General features: G+C 47.2%; 1 protein-coding gene across 10 annotated transcripts in view; it reads left to right on the forward strand.

Moving 5' to 3' along the window:
• ATG5 (autophagy related 5) overlaps nucleotides 1–18,374 on the forward strand; it is a 144,532-nt gene that overhangs the window by 33,950 nt on the left and 92,208 nt on the right. For all 10 annotated transcript variants that reach the window (XM_054022586.1, XM_054022582.1, XM_054022587.1 and 7 more), the window contains one exon: nucleotides 11,790–11,952. In XM_054022586.1, the coding sequence (XP_053878561.1) occupies nucleotides 11,790–11,952 (163 nt within the window). The remainder of the gene's footprint in view (nucleotides 1–11,789; nucleotides 11,953–18,374) is intronic.

Here is an 18,374-nt window from a genome sequence, read left to right on the forward strand (position 1 = left end):
GTTAGTGGTTATAGTTTTTAGAATTTCTTGGGGGGTTCCCCCCCCCCCACAACGTTTTTCCCGCTTCTGGGATATGCCCCATTCCCCAGGGTTCCAACTCTGTGAGGATTGTGGCAAGTTTATGCCGAAGAGTGACCCACACTCTTCCTAGCTATGGTGCTTCGGGGAGAGCCATCAGAAGAACAAGTGCAGGATCTGCAAGGGATTTCACCCTAGGATCCTTAAAGACCAGGATTAAAGGCTGAAAATCCTGCTAATGGAAGTGGCACTCTGACCGCAATCTGACCTGGGGTCTGCAGAACCCACGCCGAGCACTTGCTCGTCGGTCCGCGGTGCTCCGGCGCTGATCGTGCGCGAGCCAGTGCCGAGGAAGGACCCAAAGGACTCCTGGCACCACCATGGCTCCACCCATAAGCAACCTTCTTCTGTCTGGCACCGTTCTCAGTCCCTGGTGCCACAGAAGAAGAAAAGGCCGGATAGGGGTTGCTCTCCCCGTCCAAAGACCAAGGGACTTGTGGCATAGAAACACATTTCAAGCCAGACCACCTTGACTCTCCTGCCTTCCAGGGTATCGTTGACTCCTGCCCTGTCCGGGGTACAGTTGAGTCTGAACCCTCAATGGTCCCTGGATTGCCATGGTGGTCACCTCCAGCTCCCCTCGACACCGGAGGCATTCGAGATAGCCAACGACCTCATTCGCCTCATGGTGCTGTCCTCCCCGCAGAGGAGAGACAAGTCGCTGGTGACTGCGCAGCCCCAGTTGCAATCAAACAGCAAACGAGCGATGATGGCATGCCAATCCCCATGTCCGGTGCACCTCTGCCTGGCATGGCCACCCATGCGGAGGAGCGCACCAGTCCCCGACCTCTCGGCACTGCTCTCCTGCAGCCCAGAGTACTGCTCCTCCGTGGTGGTCCTACTCAGAGACCTCGGAGTCAGAGGCGGAATCCTATTGGTCCAATAGGACCAGAAGGTCCAGATCCTGCCACGACCACTAGCCCTGTTTGGAACCGTGGCCTCCGCAGTGGCAACTTCGACACAGTGGCCCTTTTGGACACCCTGGGTGTATCACCAGAGCCAGGGACAGATACAAGGCTCAAGGTCCAGGTCTGCATCAGTGTCCTCAGCGTCCTTTGTCCCCCTGCAGGCACTGCCAGCAGCAGCACTGCTGACACCGCTGTTGTCTCCTGCAACTCCAGCACCGACCCTCCCCCCAACAGCAGCACCACTGACCGCTGCATCCTCGGTGCTATCGGCATTGGCTTCAGACCTGGGGGCTCAGCAGTACCACATGCTGCAAGACCCACAGGGCACTGAAGGGAGTGAGCAGGGTCCGCTGCCAAGCCTCTCCTCCTCATCCTCTCCCGATGAAGCCGTGGCTGGGACGTCGATGGCCCCAGCTTTGGAGGATAACCTGGTCCTCCAACAACTTTTACGTCACATTTCCCAGAACCTGGGCATACAGGTGGAGTATATGGTGGAGGAATCTGACAGAGTTGTCGATATCCTCGCACCCTCCGGACCCTCTCGTATTGCCTTACCCTTAATAAAGACGATTGCACGATTGTAGAGACGACGAAAACCTTATAGCAGACCCCTACATCTCTGACCCTACAGCCAAGAGGAAAGAGAAGTGGTATTTTGTCCCCTCTAAGGGATATGAACATTTATACACCCCCCCCCACCCCCCACTACCCGGTGGTTGATGCAGCCAATCAGCGAGAGCGCCAGGACTACCAGGGCCCCTCCCCTAAGAATAGGGATGCCAAAAAACTAGAGCTTTTCGGCAGGAAGGTCTATTCCACTGGGGGACTACAGCTCTGCATTTTGAATCTGCCATCATGAGCAGATACGCACACAACACCGGCACTGCGATGGCCAAGTTCGCGGAGCTGCTGCCGCAGGACTCTCGAGTAGAGTTGTTGGCATTAGTGAAGGAGGGAAAACTGATCTCCAGAGCATCCCTACAGGTGGCATTAGACGCCACAGATGCATCCTCATATACAGTGGCCACAGGGATTGCAATGAGAAGGAGTTGCTGGTTGCAGGTCTCTGGTCTCCCCCATGAGGTCCAACAAACAATCCAGGACCTCCCCTTTGAGAGTTTGGCCCTCTTTTCCGATAATCATAGAATCCAAGAATATCAGGGATGGAAGGGAACCTCAGAAGGTCATCTAGTCCAATCCCCTGCTCAAAGCAGAACCAATCCCCAATTAAATCATCCCAGCCAGGGCTTCGTCAAGCCTGTCCTTAGAAACCTCTAAGGAAGGAGATTCCACCACCTCCCTACGTAATCCATTCCAGTGCTTCACCACCCTGCTAGTGAAAAAGTTTTTCCTAATATCCAACCTAAACTTCCCCCACTGCAACTTGAGACCATTACTCCTTGTTCTCTCATCTGGTACCACTGAGAACAGTCTAGATCCATCCTCTTTGGAACCCCCTTTCAGGTAGTTGAAAGCAGCTATCAAATCCCACCTCATTCTTCTCTTCTGCAGACTAAACAATCCCAGTTCCCTCAGCATCTCCTCATAAGTCATGTGCTCCAGCCCCCTAATCATTTTTGTTGCCCTGTGCAGGACTCTTTCCAATTTTTCCACATCCTCCTTGTAGTGTGGGGCCCAAAACTGGACACAGTACTCCAGATGAGGCCTCACCAATGTCAAATAGAGGGGAATGATCACATCCCTCGATCTGCTGGCAGTGCCCCTACTTATACAGCCCAAAATGCCGTTAGCCTTCTTGGCAACAAGGGCACACTGTTGACTCACATCCAGCTTCTCGTCCACTGTAACCCCTAGGTCCTTTTCTGCAGAACTGCTGCCTAGCCATTCGGTCCCTAGTCTGTAGCAGTGCATGGGATTCTTCCATCCTAAGTGCAGGATTCTGAACCTCATCAGATTTCTTTTGGCCCAATCCTCTAATTTGTCTAGGTCACTCTGTATCCGATCCCTGCCCTCCAGCATATCTACCACTCCTCCCAGTTTCGTGTCATCTGCAAACTTGCTGAGGGGTGCAGTCCACGCCATCCTCCAGATCATTAATGAAGATATTGAACAAAACCGGCCCCAGGACAGACCCTTGGGGCACTTGGCTTGATACCGGCTGCCAACTAGACATGGAGCCATTGATCACTGCCCGTTGAGCCCGACGATCAAGCTAGCTTTCTATCCACCTTATAGTCCATTCATCCAGCCCATACTTCTTTAACTTGCTGGCAAGAATACTGTGGGAGACAGTATCAAAAGCTTTGCTAAAGTCAAAGAATAACACATCCACTGCTTTCCCCTCATCCACAGAGCCAGTTATCTCGTCATAGAAGGCAATTAGGTTAGTCAGGTATGACTTGCCCTTGGTGAATCCATGCTGACTGTTCCTGATCACTTTCCTCTCCTGTAAGTGCTTCAGATTTGATTCCTTCAGGACCTGCTCCATGATTTTTCCAGGGACTGAGGTGAGGCTGACTGGCCTGTAGTTCCCTGGATCCTCCTCCTTCCCTTTTTTAAAGTTGGGCACTACATTAGCCTTTTTCCAGTCATCCGGGACCTCCTAGAGGATTCAAGGGCCACCCTCAGATCTTTGGAGCTCCATACCCCTGCCACTCAACGTAGACATTTCTGGCCACAGCCTCCCTCTAGGTTCTACCAAGCTCAGAACTGCCAGGGCACTCCTCATAGGAGGAATAGAAGTGGTAGAAAAAGGCAGCACCCCTCCTCAGGCCAGGGCTCGGGCCAGCCCAAGGCACCGCCTGGCCCCAGACCAGCCTTTTGAGGGTGTGATGGAGGACGGTACACCAGTGCTGGAACTGGATCCAACCCTACTTACTTTCTCGTCCCAGCTATCCCCTTTCTACTGTGTATGGTCCTGTATCACCTCGGACCACTGGGTGCTCCATACGGTAGAGAAGGGGATATTCCATCCAATTCTGTGCCTTCCCACCCTTCCACACACACCCCAGCCCTCCCCGTCCCTCTTCAGGGACCCCTCTCACGAGCAACTCCTTATACAGGAGGTTCACGCGCTTCTCTCTGTCAGGGCAGTGGAAGAGGTTCCTCATGAGCAAAGGGGCAAGGGCATCTACCCCCAGTATTTCCTAATACTGAAAGCCAAAGTTGGCCTCAGGCCCATCCTGGACCTGCGAGAACTCAATAAGTTCGTCAGAAAACTCAAGTTCCGCATGGGCTCTTTGGCCTCCTTTATCCCCTCATTGGATCCAGGAGACTGGTGTGTTGCCCTCGACTTGAAGGACACGTACTTTCACAGAGCAATAATTCCACCCCACAGAAAATACCTCAGGTTTGTGGTGAACAACAGCCACTATCAGTTTATTGTCCTCCCATTTGGCCTGTTGGCGGCACCTCAGGTGTTCACCAAGTGCATGGCAGTCGTGACAGCGTTCGTGCACAAACAGCAGGTATAGGTGTTCCTGTACCTTGATGACTGGCTGATCAAGGGCTGCTCCAGATCTCAAGTGGAGACACAGGTCGGCCTCATAAGAAGGATGTTCGACGAACTGGGTCTCCTTCTAAATGAGGCGAAATCGATGCTGTCCCCTGTACAGAGGATAGAGTTTATAGGGGCAGTGCTAGACTCGACTTGAGCCAGGGCATACCTCCCAGAGGCCAGATTTTGGTCATACAGGCAGTTCCCCACCACTACAGCAAAGAATTGCCTGAAGTTTCTAGGACACATGGCAGCTTGTACCTACATAGTACAGTATGCCAGACTCAGGCTTTGCCCACTTCAGTCATGGCTAGCATCAGTATATCGACCAGTTCGGGATGCTTTGGACAGTATCATAACCCTGCCTTGTCCGATACTAGACTCCCTCCTGTGGTGGCTCAACCCACAGGTAGTATGTGCAGGGGTCCCCTTCACCAGCCCCCAGCCAACCCTCTCATTAGTGACAGATGTTTCAGCTTTGGAATGGGGGGCACATTTGGGAGACCTCAGGATACAAGACCTCTGGACCTTGCTCTGCATATCAATGTCAGAGAACTGAGAGTGGTGCGCCTGGCGTGCTAGACTTACACATCTCCCTGATATATGGACTCTGAATCAGTCCTCACGGACAACACCATGGCAATGTTCTGTATCAACAAATAAGGGGGTGCAGGCTCCTCTCCCCTGTGCCATGAAGCCCTCAAGCTGTGGGACTTCCATGTAAAGCACTCGATACACCTGCAGGCATTATACCTCCCTGGGATACGGAACGAGCTGGCAGACCATCTCAGCAGGTCTTTTCACGGCCACAAGTGGTCCCTCTGGCCGGACATAGTGAGCTCAATCTTCCAACACTGGGCTTTCCGCAAATAGACCTGTTCACCACACAACAGAACAGGAAGTGTCAACTATTCTGCTCCTTCCTGAGTCACAGCCCAGGCTCCATTGTGGATGTGTTCCTACTTCCATGGGGAGGCCGCCTCCTATACGCGTTCCCACCGGTTCCTCTCGTTCACAAGGTGCTCCTCAAGATCGCTGGTGATATTGATAGCTCCTGCCTGGCCATGCCGGCACTGGTACACATCGCTTCTGGAAATGTCTGTGGCAACTCCAGTCACCCTACCATTCGTCCCAGATCTAATAATGCAGGATCATGGCCGCCTCTGACATCTGAACCTCAAGTCGCTCCACCTCACAGCATGGAAGCTCCATGGCTGAACGCTGTGGAGCTTTCCTGCTCTGATCAAGTCAGACAAGTTCTCTTTGCCCTTCCACAAGGGCGCCGTACCTTGCCAAGTGGAAGAGATTCTCAGTCTGGGTGGAGCAGCATCTTCAGTCTCCGACACTCGCCTCGGTGCCATTTATACCTGACTACCTCCTCCATCTTAAGCAACAGGGACTGTCCATGTCATCAATGAGGGTTCACTTGGCTGCCATCTCCGCCTTCCATCCGGGTGCAGAAGGCTGCTCAGTCTTCGCAAATCCAGTGATCAGCCTTTTCCTTAACGGTCTCGACAGACTATACCCGCAAGTATGACAGCCTATCCCAGCTTGGGACCTCAATTTGCTCCTTTCCAGATTTATGGGACCACCATTTGAGCCATTGGTGACGTGCTCCCTGCTTTATCTCTCATGCAAGGTGGCATTTCTGGTGGCGATAACCTCAGCTAGGAGAGTGTCAGAGCTCAGGGCCCTTACATCAGAGCCCCAGTACACAGTATTCCATAAGGACAAGGTTCAGCTCAAACCTCACCCGGCTTTTCTCCCAAAGGTTGTCTCCCAGTTTCACATCAACCAGGACATCTTCCTACATGTTTTCTACCTTAAGCCACATTCAAGTGGCAGGGAGCAGAGGCTTCACTCACTGGATGTCCGCAGAGCGCTAGCCTTCTATATCAGAGAACGAAGCTGTTCCGAAAGTCCATCCAGTTATTCGTGGTGGTGGCAGACAGAATGATAGGTCTCCCTGTCTCATCACAACGTATCTCGTCGTGGATCCATGTAATGCATTTGGGAGTGGTACGACTTGGTGAAGGTGTCCGCTCCATCTATCACCACGCACTCCACCAGGGCTCAGGCCTCCTCAGCAGCATTCCTGGTGCGGGTTCCCACCCAGGAAATCTGCAGGGCAGCAACATGGTCCTCTATACACACTTCCACCACACACTATGCGATCACTAAGCAGGCAAGAGACGAAGCGGCCTTCGGACAAGCAGTGCTCCAATCAGCGGATAACTCCGATCCCACCTCCTGAACTTAGGCTTGTGAGTCACCTAATTGGAATGGACATGAACAAGCACTCGAAGAAGAAAAAACGGTTACTCACCTTCTCGTAACTGTTGTTCTTCGAGATGTGTTGTTCATGTCCATTCCAATACCCACCCTCCTACCCCTCTGTCGGAGCAGCCGACGAGAAGGAACTAAGGGGGTGGTGGGTCGGCAGGGTTCTACATTAGGCACCATGAAGCCGCGACTCCAGGGGACGCCCAGGCTGACCCTACAGATGCTGTTAAGGGAAAAATCTTCCAGCTGGCGTGCATACAGAGCATGCACACCTGATTGAAATGGACATGAACAACACATCTCGAAGAACAACAGTTATGTTTTTTTCCTGCCCTTTCCTCTTGATGTCTCAAATCCTGTCTATCCTCATATAGAGAAATGAGCCTTATTTCTCCGGGTGTAGATTTTTAATCAGCTATTAACCCCAAAGGCCTATATACCAACATCATTCCTTTCAGAAGTCAGACACCAAACCCATGCTGTTCCAGAAACAATGGAAGTCTAGCAGCAACCGTCTTCTTTTCCCTCATCCCTCCATGTGGTGGGATGGACAGGACCACCTCTTTCCAGTCTAGTGTTCCTATTATTCTATGGTTCCACTTGCGTCTTTGTGGGAGACTGCCTTTACTTAAACTGTTGGTTCTCAAAATACAAACAGATGTCTGTGATTTTTCCTTGCTCGTCCTTTTTCCTTGCCTTCAGAGCTGGGCAGGTGAGCAGCTGCTGCTGACTGAGAGCCCAGCTCTGAAGGTAGCGCTGGCACTCTGCAGGAGCGCAGAAGTAGGGGTGGCAAGATATGGTATTGCCACACTTACTTCTCCACTGCTGCTGGCGGTGGCTCTGCCTTCAGAGCTGGGCGGCACAGAAATAAAGATGGCATGGCATGGTATGGTATTGCGATAGTAACCGTACCCTCCCCCCCCTCCCAACACACCCTCCTGGCAGTGGAACTATTTGGGAACTTGAAATATAATATCCTTCCCTCCCCCCATGACAGGGCACATGGGGCCCCTCCCCCATTGCTGTAGGATGTGGGGGTGTGGAAGCACTTCTGTTCCTGGGGACATGCTTGGCCCTGTCAGGAGGAGGCAGCAGCTCCGGGTCGCCCCTTTTGCAGGAACTCAGGTGAAGGGCTTGGCCAGGCTTTGTAATGCTTTCCCGAGTCATTGGTGTCTCCAGCGCTGTGGCATGACAGGGCTAAGCACTGCCCTTCATTTGCCCAGCAGTAGATATCCAGGGACATGGTGGTTTCTGCTGCTGAGAGATGGCTGGGATGGGACCTGTGGCCCAGGCCCCTTTTTTGTCAGATTGGGGAGAGGGGAGGTTGGTGTCTGAAAATCCTAGCCTGAGGGAGGTCTGATACACCTCCCTTGTCCTCCCAGTAGACTCCTGGCTGGACACCTAAGGTTGGGAATGACAGGGGCTAGTCAAATGTATGATATCAAGGAGGATCCATCCTGGAGCAGTCGTCCTCCCCACCCCTTTGCACATCTCTCACCACACATTACAAACTCCTCTCCTCTTTATGCTAGCTGAGAAAATAAATTTCTCCTGTTTTCTGCAAAAATACTGTTTTTTTAGAAGTGGGGGGCACACATGGGAGATAACTCTCCAAAGTGGAGTGTGCAGCTAAGTTCCCTCTAAGCTGCATAGCCATGCAGCGGGCTATCAAGCGCTGTGCAGGCAGGGAGAGGCACTTCTCCCCCAGCCCCAAGCTGCTGCAGTGAGAGAGGCCTCGGGGAAGTCCTCTCTCCCCAGGGCAGCTTGCACCCCAAACCTCTCATCCCCGGCCCCACTCCAGAGCCCACACCCCCAGCCAGAGCCCTCACTCCCCTGCATCCCAACCCTCTGCCCCAGCCCTGAGACCCTCCCACACCCTGAACCCCTCATCCCTGGCTCCACCTCAGATCCCTTACTCCCCCACCGCACCCTAACCCTCTGCCCCAGCCCTGAGCTCCCTCCCACACGCTGAACTCCTTGGCTCCACCCCCGCCACACATCATCTCCATATTGGTGCACATAACAAAATTCATTTCACACATGGATGTAAAAAATTAGAGGGAACATTGGTTGCAGCAAAAATAGTTTGGGAGCTTCTGACTTAGACCAATGAGCCATGACCTTTTCCAGTGTCTGGGTCTTTGTCATGAGGAAGAGCTATTTCATAGAACTTCAGTCTTTTCCTTCTATTCAACAAACTCCTAAAAAGAAGGGAAAATATTATTGACCCTCAAAATAAGAACATAAGAATGGCCATACTGGGTCAGACCAATGGACCATATATCCCAGTATCCTGTCTTCCAGCAGTGGTCAATGCTAGATGCTTCAAAAGGAAGGAATAGAACAGGATAATCTTCAGCTTTCCATCCCCTGTTGTCCAGTCCCAGCATTTGGCAGTGAGAGGCTCAGGGTCTCCCAGAGCATGGAGTTGCATCCCTGACCATCTTGGCTAATAGCCATTGATGGACCTATCGTCCATGAATTTAGCGAATTCTTATCTCATTCAGATAAAGGTCATCACCCCAGTTCATTCAAATCAACATCTCCAAAGGTGTATTTTGATACTTTGTGTCTATTGAGGGTGAAGGTTACTACTTCTCCCCATCCTGAAGGGGGATGACACATGATCTTCAGGGCTCTGGAGTGGTTTCTTGCATGTTCCACAAAGCCTTTGAAACAGCCTTCCCTTTAGGTGGTTCCCTTCTTTATCAGGGCCCTTTTCTGTGCCCCATTTTTGAAATGCTGAGTCTCTGTGTGGCTCCTGAGAAAAGATTCCTTAAGAACTTGAATTTCTTCAGTAAGGTCTTCAACAGCTTGTTGCATCCTAGAACAAATAATGAGCATAGCATACTATAGGGTCTGGTCTGACTTCAAAGTGGTGGGTCCAAGTCAAGTCTCCAGTGCCTCCCTGTCGCCTTAACTTGGTTTTAAGATCCGTTTTGCTCTAACTCATATGAATCCCTATTAGTCCCTCTTATTCTGACGTGGAAGCTAGCCGCCTTAGTGATTATCTCTTTGACCCTAAGAATTAGAAAGCTTGTGGTATTCTTTTGTAATCTTCCATTCATGATTTTTTATAAGAAAAAGGTAGTCCTTTTGTACCTGCCAGTCTGTCCTTCTAATGTTGTTTAATTCTTTCACCTTAATCAGGACATTTATCTCCCAAATTTCTATCCTTCTCCCTCATCACAGAAAGAAATTCTGTGGCTTTTCATTAACAATAGGGGAGATCATCAGAGTTTACTTTTATTGTGCTCAGGAGTTCCAGAAGTATCAAGCTTTGGGTTCTTCTTGAGGGCCCTCATAAGGGGAAGGATTTGTCCTGTCTCTGGATCGGCTTATGTATCCAGTGTGCTTACTGTTATGTTGATTCCAACATAGAGGAGATCAACCAAACTTTGATTCTATTAGAAATACAAATACCTGATTGGCCTGGTTATCACCATCACACTTTAATTCAGTTCAAAAAAATTTTAATCAGTGGACTAGATGCCCATTAACGGGGCACTATACTTCTTGGGAAAGGAAAAAGTTTAACTATTTCGAAATTTATCACCATCCAGAGGTTTATATGTCTAGTACATTAAGTGAATTGATTCTAGAGTTGTTAATCTTTGGATTTGCTAAATAAGTGCAACACATTTATTATTTGCAAAAACAAGGTTTCACTATAATTTAACAAAAAGGAAAGATATAATTCCTGAAAATTGCTGTCTTTTTAAAAGTAATAAACCTTACATTTTTAGTGCTTGAAAGAGTACAGTGCACCAACTTCAGCCATAGAAAACCATTAAAGAACCAGTTAACTAATAAATAAATCTTAGCCCTAACAGGTAAAAATAAGGCTGGTAAGGATTTGCACTGATTTCAGGGGAAAGTACTTACAGGTGGTGTTGCCTTATCTATAGGGGCCTACCAAATTCATGGTCCATTTTGTTCAATTTCACGGTTATATGGATTTAAAAATTGTAAATTTCATTATTTCAGCTATTTAAAACTGAAATTTCACAGTGTTGTAATTGTAGGGGTCCTGACCCAAAAAGGAGTTGGGGGTGTCACAAGGTTATTGTAGGAGGGGGTTGCGGTACTGCTACCCTTACTTCTGTGCTGCTGCTGGCATTGGCACTGCCTTCAGACTTGGGCAGCTGGAGAGGGGCAGCTGCTGGCTGGGATCCCAGCTCTGAAGACAGAGCCGCTGCCAGCAGCAGTGCAGAAGTAAGGATGGCATGATATGGTATTGCCTCCCTTACTTCTGTGCTGTTGCCTGCAGAGCTGGGCTCTCAGTAAGCAGCCGCCACTCTCCGGCCGCCCAGCTCTGAAGGCAGCGCAGAAGTAAGGGTGGCAATACCAGAATGCCCCTAAAATAACCTTGCGACCCCCTCCCCGCAGCTCCCTTTTTGGTCAGGACACCCAATTTGAGAAATGCTGGTTTCCCTCATGAAATCTGTATAATATAGGGTAAAGGCACACAAAAGACCAGATTTCACAGAGGGAGACCAGATTTCACGGTCCGTGACACGTTTTTCATGACCGTGAATTTGGTAGGGCCCTACTTATCTATTTTGTCATAGTATATGTAGTATCTGATACTGTGTGTTGAAAATTTTGTACAACATACCCACATGGAGGAAATAAAAATGAATGACTGAAAGAAACTGGTAAACCGGCCCATTAGGAAAGATGCTGTTGGGAGGAGATAACTTACAGTATTGTCTACTGTTGCAGAGAAATGGCCAACATATGATACCAACACTTAAAAGGTGTCAAATACTATGCAAGCATTGAAAACCTTCCAATTTGATTACTGGGGATGTTTTTCCTTCCACAAATGAAGCCATGAAATCTGAATGATGCTTCAGTTACAAATCATTCTTTCAAAACTTAAATCTCTTAATTCACAAATAGGTATTGTGACTAAACCTGAAGTCTATAAACTGGTTGAGGGTTAATGATCTATTTGCTTTGTCTCTGTGCTTGCTGAAAAATAAATATTTTTGTTTATTACTAAGAGATGCACAATATACTTATTTCTTTTGGTCTGTCTTCTGAAAATTGTTTTGTAGAATTTCCCAGAAAAGGATCTACTGCACTGTCCTTCTAAAGATGTGATTGAAGCTCATTTCATGGCTTGTGTAAAGGAAGCAGATGCTTTAAAGCACAAAAGTCAAGTCATCAATGAAATGCAGAAAAAGGATCATAAACAGCTCTGGATGGGGTTACAGAATGGTAAATACAACATGTCAAATTAAAGAAATTTCAGTTTATTAGGATGTTAGAAAAGTTTTTCTTCAAAATCTGAATTATTGTAGCAGAGTCATGTAAAATGCCATTTTCCACACTGTAGTCTAATCAAAGGGCTAAGCAATTTAGTGGAGAATCAACTGTTTTTCACTTCTGGTACCAGGATGCAAGTCTAGCTTGAGATCTTCTGAGAAATAAACTGGGTTGTGACTCAGTTCACATCACAGAACACATCATATTTAATGTAGTTTGATGCAACTGCTAGTCTGAACTTGGGAGACGCCCAGGTCTTAATTAGTATTCAGTATGAATTATCTCTAACCCTAAAAAAATGTGGTTCCTCTGGTTTATGGTTTGAGATCATTGGTGGGGCAACAAAGGTAAACTTTCATTACAATTTCTGGCATATAAATAATCTTGTCCGTTCTGCCACCCCAAATTTAAATTGGGAAATATTGTTGATCAGCACCTTTATAACTGCATTTCTTACAGGATGTAGATATTTCACTAACTGCTGGCTAGATTAATAGAACAGATTACAGTACTTGTGTGGTAAATGCTTCAAAATATATTTTCATAACTTTTTGTCTGTCTGATTTCTAGAAGATGCCATTGGTTAATCTTATACAAGATATAAACCCTTACTCCTGGGGGAATTCTGCACCAAAAAATTAAAAGCTGTGCATACAATATTTTAAAATTCTGCATATTTTATTTTTTAAATAACACTATATAATCATGCCAGTTTCAATTATTTGGGTAACTTATTTCAAAATACCTGTCAGCAACTGTCTGTAACAATACAGACACACACAGAAAAATTCCCTGAGGAATAGAGAGTTAAAGGAACCCCTCTTTCTGTGCCCCGTCCCCCTCAGAGCTCAGCAGGGGGTGTCAGACACCTGTATCCCCCTTCCCACCAGAGCCCAGCTGCAGGATCTACCCCAGCCCAGACATCCACACCCCTTACTCCCCCAGAGCCCAGCCACGCCTCCTCCCTCCTCCAGCCAAGATACTGGCATCCCCGGACACCCCCCCCCCCGAGCCCAGCTGCAGAGCCCCCCCCGCCCTGCCTAGACACTTGCACCACCTCCTTCCCCAGCACCCAGGCATGCCCCCCCAGCTCAGACACCCACACCCCTACCCCAGGGATCCAGAGGGAGAAACAGCCTGATGCTGGGCCCTGTGCTTGTATGGAGTTTCCTGCACACAGCCTCCTTCCTTCAGGGTGTGCTGAGAACTGTAGCTGCCTGGAAATACACACCACCCTCCCTGCAGTGTCTTCTACTTGCGAATTGGGCTTCTCTGAGTCCAGCAGCCCCTAGTGGTGGCCAGCAGCTCTGCAGCCCATTTCTGTAGGAGAAAAAGGAAATTCTGCGTGTACTACATTCACTTTTGCGCAAATTCTGCATGTGCAGTGGTGCAGAATTCCCCCAACAGTAAAACCCTTCAAATACGTAAATTTAATTAGTTTAAGGTATAAAACATCATACATTACATCTGAATATGTAAAGCATGCCAAAATGCATATTAACTTGAGAAACACAAGGAAAACTCTTGAATGTAAACCAAGTACAGTAAAAGCTTTTATCTGGCACTTCAACCGGCAAACTCTATAAACCGGCATTTCTGATCTGCACTGCTGACAGACCGGTTTATAATGCGGTTGGTGCGGGGCTGGGGCGTGGGAGGAGCTGTGGGGCGCATTCTGGGAGGGAGTTTGGGTCCGGGAGAGGGCAGGGGGTTGGGGCACGTGAAGGGCTCGGGGTGCTAGATGGCGGGGGAGGGAGGCAGGCGCGGCTCACTTCTGGTGGCTTCCTGCAAGCAGCTCTCTGTCCCTGCTGTTGCTGGCAGAGGCATGGCCAGGTGGCTCTGCAGGCATGCTGCCTCCGTCCCACCTCCCTGAGCGCTGAGTCTGCGGCTCCCAGCCCCTTGGCTGGGAACCATGGCCAATGGGAGCTGCAGACAGAGGTGCCTGCAGATGGAGGCAGCATGCCTGCTTGCAGAGCCGCTTGGCCGTGCCTCCACCACTAGAAGCAGCAGGATGGAGAGCCGCTTGCGGGGAGCTGCCGGAGGTGAGTGCCCCCCCCAATTCGGCACCCCGAGCCCCTACCCATGCCCCAAGCCCCCTCCTGGACCCAAACTCCCTCCCAGAGTCTGTGCCCCGCAGCCCCTCCCATGCCCCAGCCCCGCACACATCCCCCACCACCGCACTTCAAACCCCTCCCTCTGAGTTAACTGGCATTTTTAATTTACCGGCACCCCCCATTTCCCCAGCATGCTGGTTAAAAAAGCTTTTACTGTAAAACTGCATATTAAGCTTGAGAACCAATAAAGTCAGGAAATTACTTAAGATTTAATGTATAAAATGTCAGCCTGAATTTGTGGGTTTTTTTTTTCCTGGTTAATGTCTCAGTCTAAATGATTGAGTTATTCTGGCCATTTGAAGTAGCTTCTGGCTTGCAAGATAACTAACCTCTGAGTTTGTTAGCCAAAAATACTGTTAGTACTGATGATGTCTTCCCTGGCGACCAAATGATGTTTTGGGTCCTATAAGGGACAGTGGGAAGATCAATGAGTCATGATAGTTTGACATGTGGTGGTGGAGTTCTGAGGGATGCAGTTAATAAAATTCCATAGATTTGCATCCTGTAATTAGTGGGAAATAGCTTTAAAGTTTGGGTCAGTTTAAAAAAAGAAAAAATGTATTCTGATTAGTTGTGAACATTTTTAGTGTAAATCCAGCTAATTGGGTGAGTGATATATTTTTCATATTAACAGTAAATACAGAATTTTAGCTAGCTGAAAACTGTATTACTCCTAAAAGTAAAGTATTTTAAGAGGGAAGATTGTCTTGTAAATCAGTAAGAATGTATATTTTCAGAAGTTGTATGTTGAGAAAATAGTTTGCTATACCCATATCCATTAAATAAAAGAACAGCATCATCTGTATCATAAACAACTGTATTCAAGAGAAATGGAGTAGAACACTCTGCCTATATAACTGTTTCTTGTTTTGAGACCGCTAATGTTTTCTGGACTCTCAACATTCTTTGGAAATGGAAACTTGTCATTTGTATGGTGTTCTCAGCACTCAAATGCTCATAGTAATGCCTTGTGTTGGTAGTTATTTGCTCTTATTTCATGACTAGCTTTATTAAAAAGTACAGTGAACTATTTACACAATTACCAAGTGAATATTAAGGTACATCAGGCATATTAGAGAAAGGAAATAATATGAGTGAAGGTCCCTCATTTGACATATGATGATTGTATTCAGATCCTACAGAATCCTGTAAGGATACCTCAAGGCATAATTTGGTGATCAGTTGTTCTCTGTATGCACTGAAGTTAGGACAAGATGTAGTATGCTTAGTTTGCAGCTAGGGAGATTCAGATTAGATATTAGGAAAAATTTGTAACTATAAAGGTAGTTAAATATTGGAATAGGTTACCAAGGAAAATTGTGGAATCCCCATCATTGGAGGGTTTAAAGAACCGGTTAGACAAACACCTATCAAGGGCAGTCTAGATAATACTAAGTCCTGCCTCAGCCCTAGGGAATGGACTAAAATGAACTCTTCAGGTCCCTTTCAGTTCTACACTTCTATAATTTTTTGATTACTATAAAGAATGAATTGAGGAGCGAATGAGCCTATTATAACTTCTCTTGGCACATTCTACTATTACATTGGTCTAGAGGAATCAAATGATCATATTATACAAGTGAAAGTTTGTTTTAGTACCCTCTTAATTGAATTTATTCTCTAGCAATAGGTCCAGTTACGTGCTGGGACTGTTTATGACGGCGCTAGTTATAGATTCTACTATTGTTATAGTGGTTTAAAAAAATCAGTTGCAAAATGTCATCTTAGCTAAAATAAAGCTTGCTAGCTACTTGTTAGAATATGTATTAAGAAACATCTAGCTCAGTTATAAGTGTAACATAAGTTAGGTTTCATTGTAACTGCATGTATCTCTAATGGATAAACCAAAAGTTGGTGTTTATCGGTTATAGTGAACCAGAATTGTACTACGTATGTTTGGGAATGATGGTCTTAAGACAGGAGTTTGTCTAGTAAGGTTGGTTTTGTACAGGTTTAATTGTATTTCGTGAGAAACAGCACCTGGGAAACCTGACATCTAAATGAGAAGTTTAACAAGCTTTTGAATACTTTCAAATGCTAATTTTAATGTCTGAGCTCTCCGTAAAAGAGAAATAAGAAAAGCTTGTGAAACTAAGAAAACTCTTTTTAAGACATGCTGTACCTTTCAGTATGTTTTTATAGGCTTTCGTTTTAGATGTAATGATTTTAAACCTCTCTCTGAAACAAAGTTTATGACCACAAAAAAGAAAAGAAAGTAGCATTTGTGATAACTGCTTCATACCTTATGATACACATCTGCAGATTGTTTTTCTATGAAACTTCAAGTAATTTTCTTCATATCTTTAACAAAAACAATGTTAGTTACATTTTTAAAGTATTGCTATCATAAGCAACTCTGTATCAAACTTAGTGGGTGGCTTAAGACATTAAACGTGATTTTTTTGTAAATAGCAAGTTTGCATAATTTTCTGATGTCAGAAGGGTCGATCAATATTACAAATATTATAAATTAGTTTGGGTCGGTCTTTCTAACTGAACTGCAGTTGCCTTGTCTGGTTGCATGGGTAACTTTCCAGCAACACTCTCAGCAGCCCTAGTGTCCCTTACGGGATGAGCAGTAATAGTGGATTTATGGCAAATCTTGTGTTAGGGTTGCCTGACCTGGTGTCATATCATTCTTGAGTCCCTTTGGTTGGCCTACCGATCAGTCACCAAATCAGGGAAGAGGTCAGGTCTCTGCCCATGCACCTGTGGTGATCTCATTTATTCTTTCAACATCATTAAAGGCCTATTTCTAAGTTGGTGTTTCTCACCTAGAGGATTGGCTCCCTTGGGATATGTGTGGGCGTCATACTAGTCCGGATGCGGGGGGGGGAAGGTAAACAGGACAGAGGAGAGAAACTTTGTGGGGGCAAAGAGGAAAAGCTGAATAAGAGATCCATGAGAGTGTTTTGATGACAAAGCTGTATCTATATTTCTAATTACAGGGACATTTCTTATTACTGTCCTTGCCTCTGAGTCACTTTATTGTTCCATCATTATGATGGATCAAGGAGGCCTGACAGGTTGTTGGGTTTTTTTGGTGTGGGAAGGGATTGACTTAATAGTTTTTTCGGCTTGCTTTTTACGTTAAAAATTCAGGTCTTGTCTCTATTGAAATAATGTCACAGAGTCAAGAAAGTGAAAGCTGAACAACTTAAGAGGGGAAATTATTTTTAATTGAATTGTTCAAAACTTTATCAAAAACTATTAGTAACAGAAGTTGTAAGTGTTAAAGGGAGTCTTGGTTAAAGATTCAGCACACCTGCTTTTCATTTGATGTGAGAGCTCATAAGTAAGGCTATGTTTTAGTCACGGGTATTTTTAGTAAAAGTCATGGTCATGGGCTGTAAACAAAAATTCATGACCCGCGACCTGTCCGTGATTTTTACTATATTCCCCTAACTAAAACTTGGACCTGGGAGCTGTGGGTAGTCTGGGGGCACTACGGGTGATCTGGCGGGGCGGCATGCGGTCCGGGACCCCCACTGGTGCTGGGGGTGGGGAGGGTTGACAGGGCTGGCAGGCTCCCTACCTGGGTCCCCGGGAGCAGCCCGTATGTCCCTAGGGGGTGGGAAAGCCAGGGAGGCTCTGCACACTGCCCCAGCCACAAGTGCTGGCTCCACAGCTCCCATTGGCTGGGAACTGCAGCCAATGGGAGCTGCGAGGGCAGTAGAGCCCCCTGGCTCCTCTGCCTAGGAGCTGTAGGGACATGCTGGCTGCTTCCAGGGAGTCCCCCCGAGGTAAGTGCCGCCTCCCACCCCAACTTCCTGCCCCAGCCCTGGGCTCCCTCCCACAACCAAACTACTGCTGCTGCTGGCGGGGAGGGGCATGGTGGCCCGAGACTGCCCCAGGAGCAGCTGGCACGGCTGGCCCAGAAGTTGCCAGCCAGCTGTGCCAGCTGCTGCAGAAGTCATGGAGATCATAGAAAGTCACAGAAGCCATGACCTCCATGACAGACACGTAGCCTTACTCATAAGATACATGCTCTGAAATGTTCATGTTCCTCAAGCAAAACCAGTGAAGACCAGACTTTGTTTCTGATACTTGAAGTAGAAAATAAGCAGCAGAAGCTTTTTTCAAAAAACATGTAAGGCTTTCTTTTTGTATATTGTAGAAGATAAAAGGCACATTTTTTGCCTAAAAATATTCCCCATAAATCATCTTTAATACCCCTTTCTATTGCAATGCTTACAAGAAGTTGGACAGCTAAGAGATGTATTACTTTTATTTAAAAAACTACTGTATACTACTCTTTTA

This window comes from Malaclemys terrapin, chromosome 3, assembly GCF_027887155.1.
Source record: "Malaclemys terrapin pileata isolate rMalTer1 chromosome 3, rMalTer1.hap1, whole genome shotgun sequence".
NCBI lineage: Eukaryota > Metazoa > Chordata > Testudines > Emydidae > Malaclemys > Malaclemys terrapin.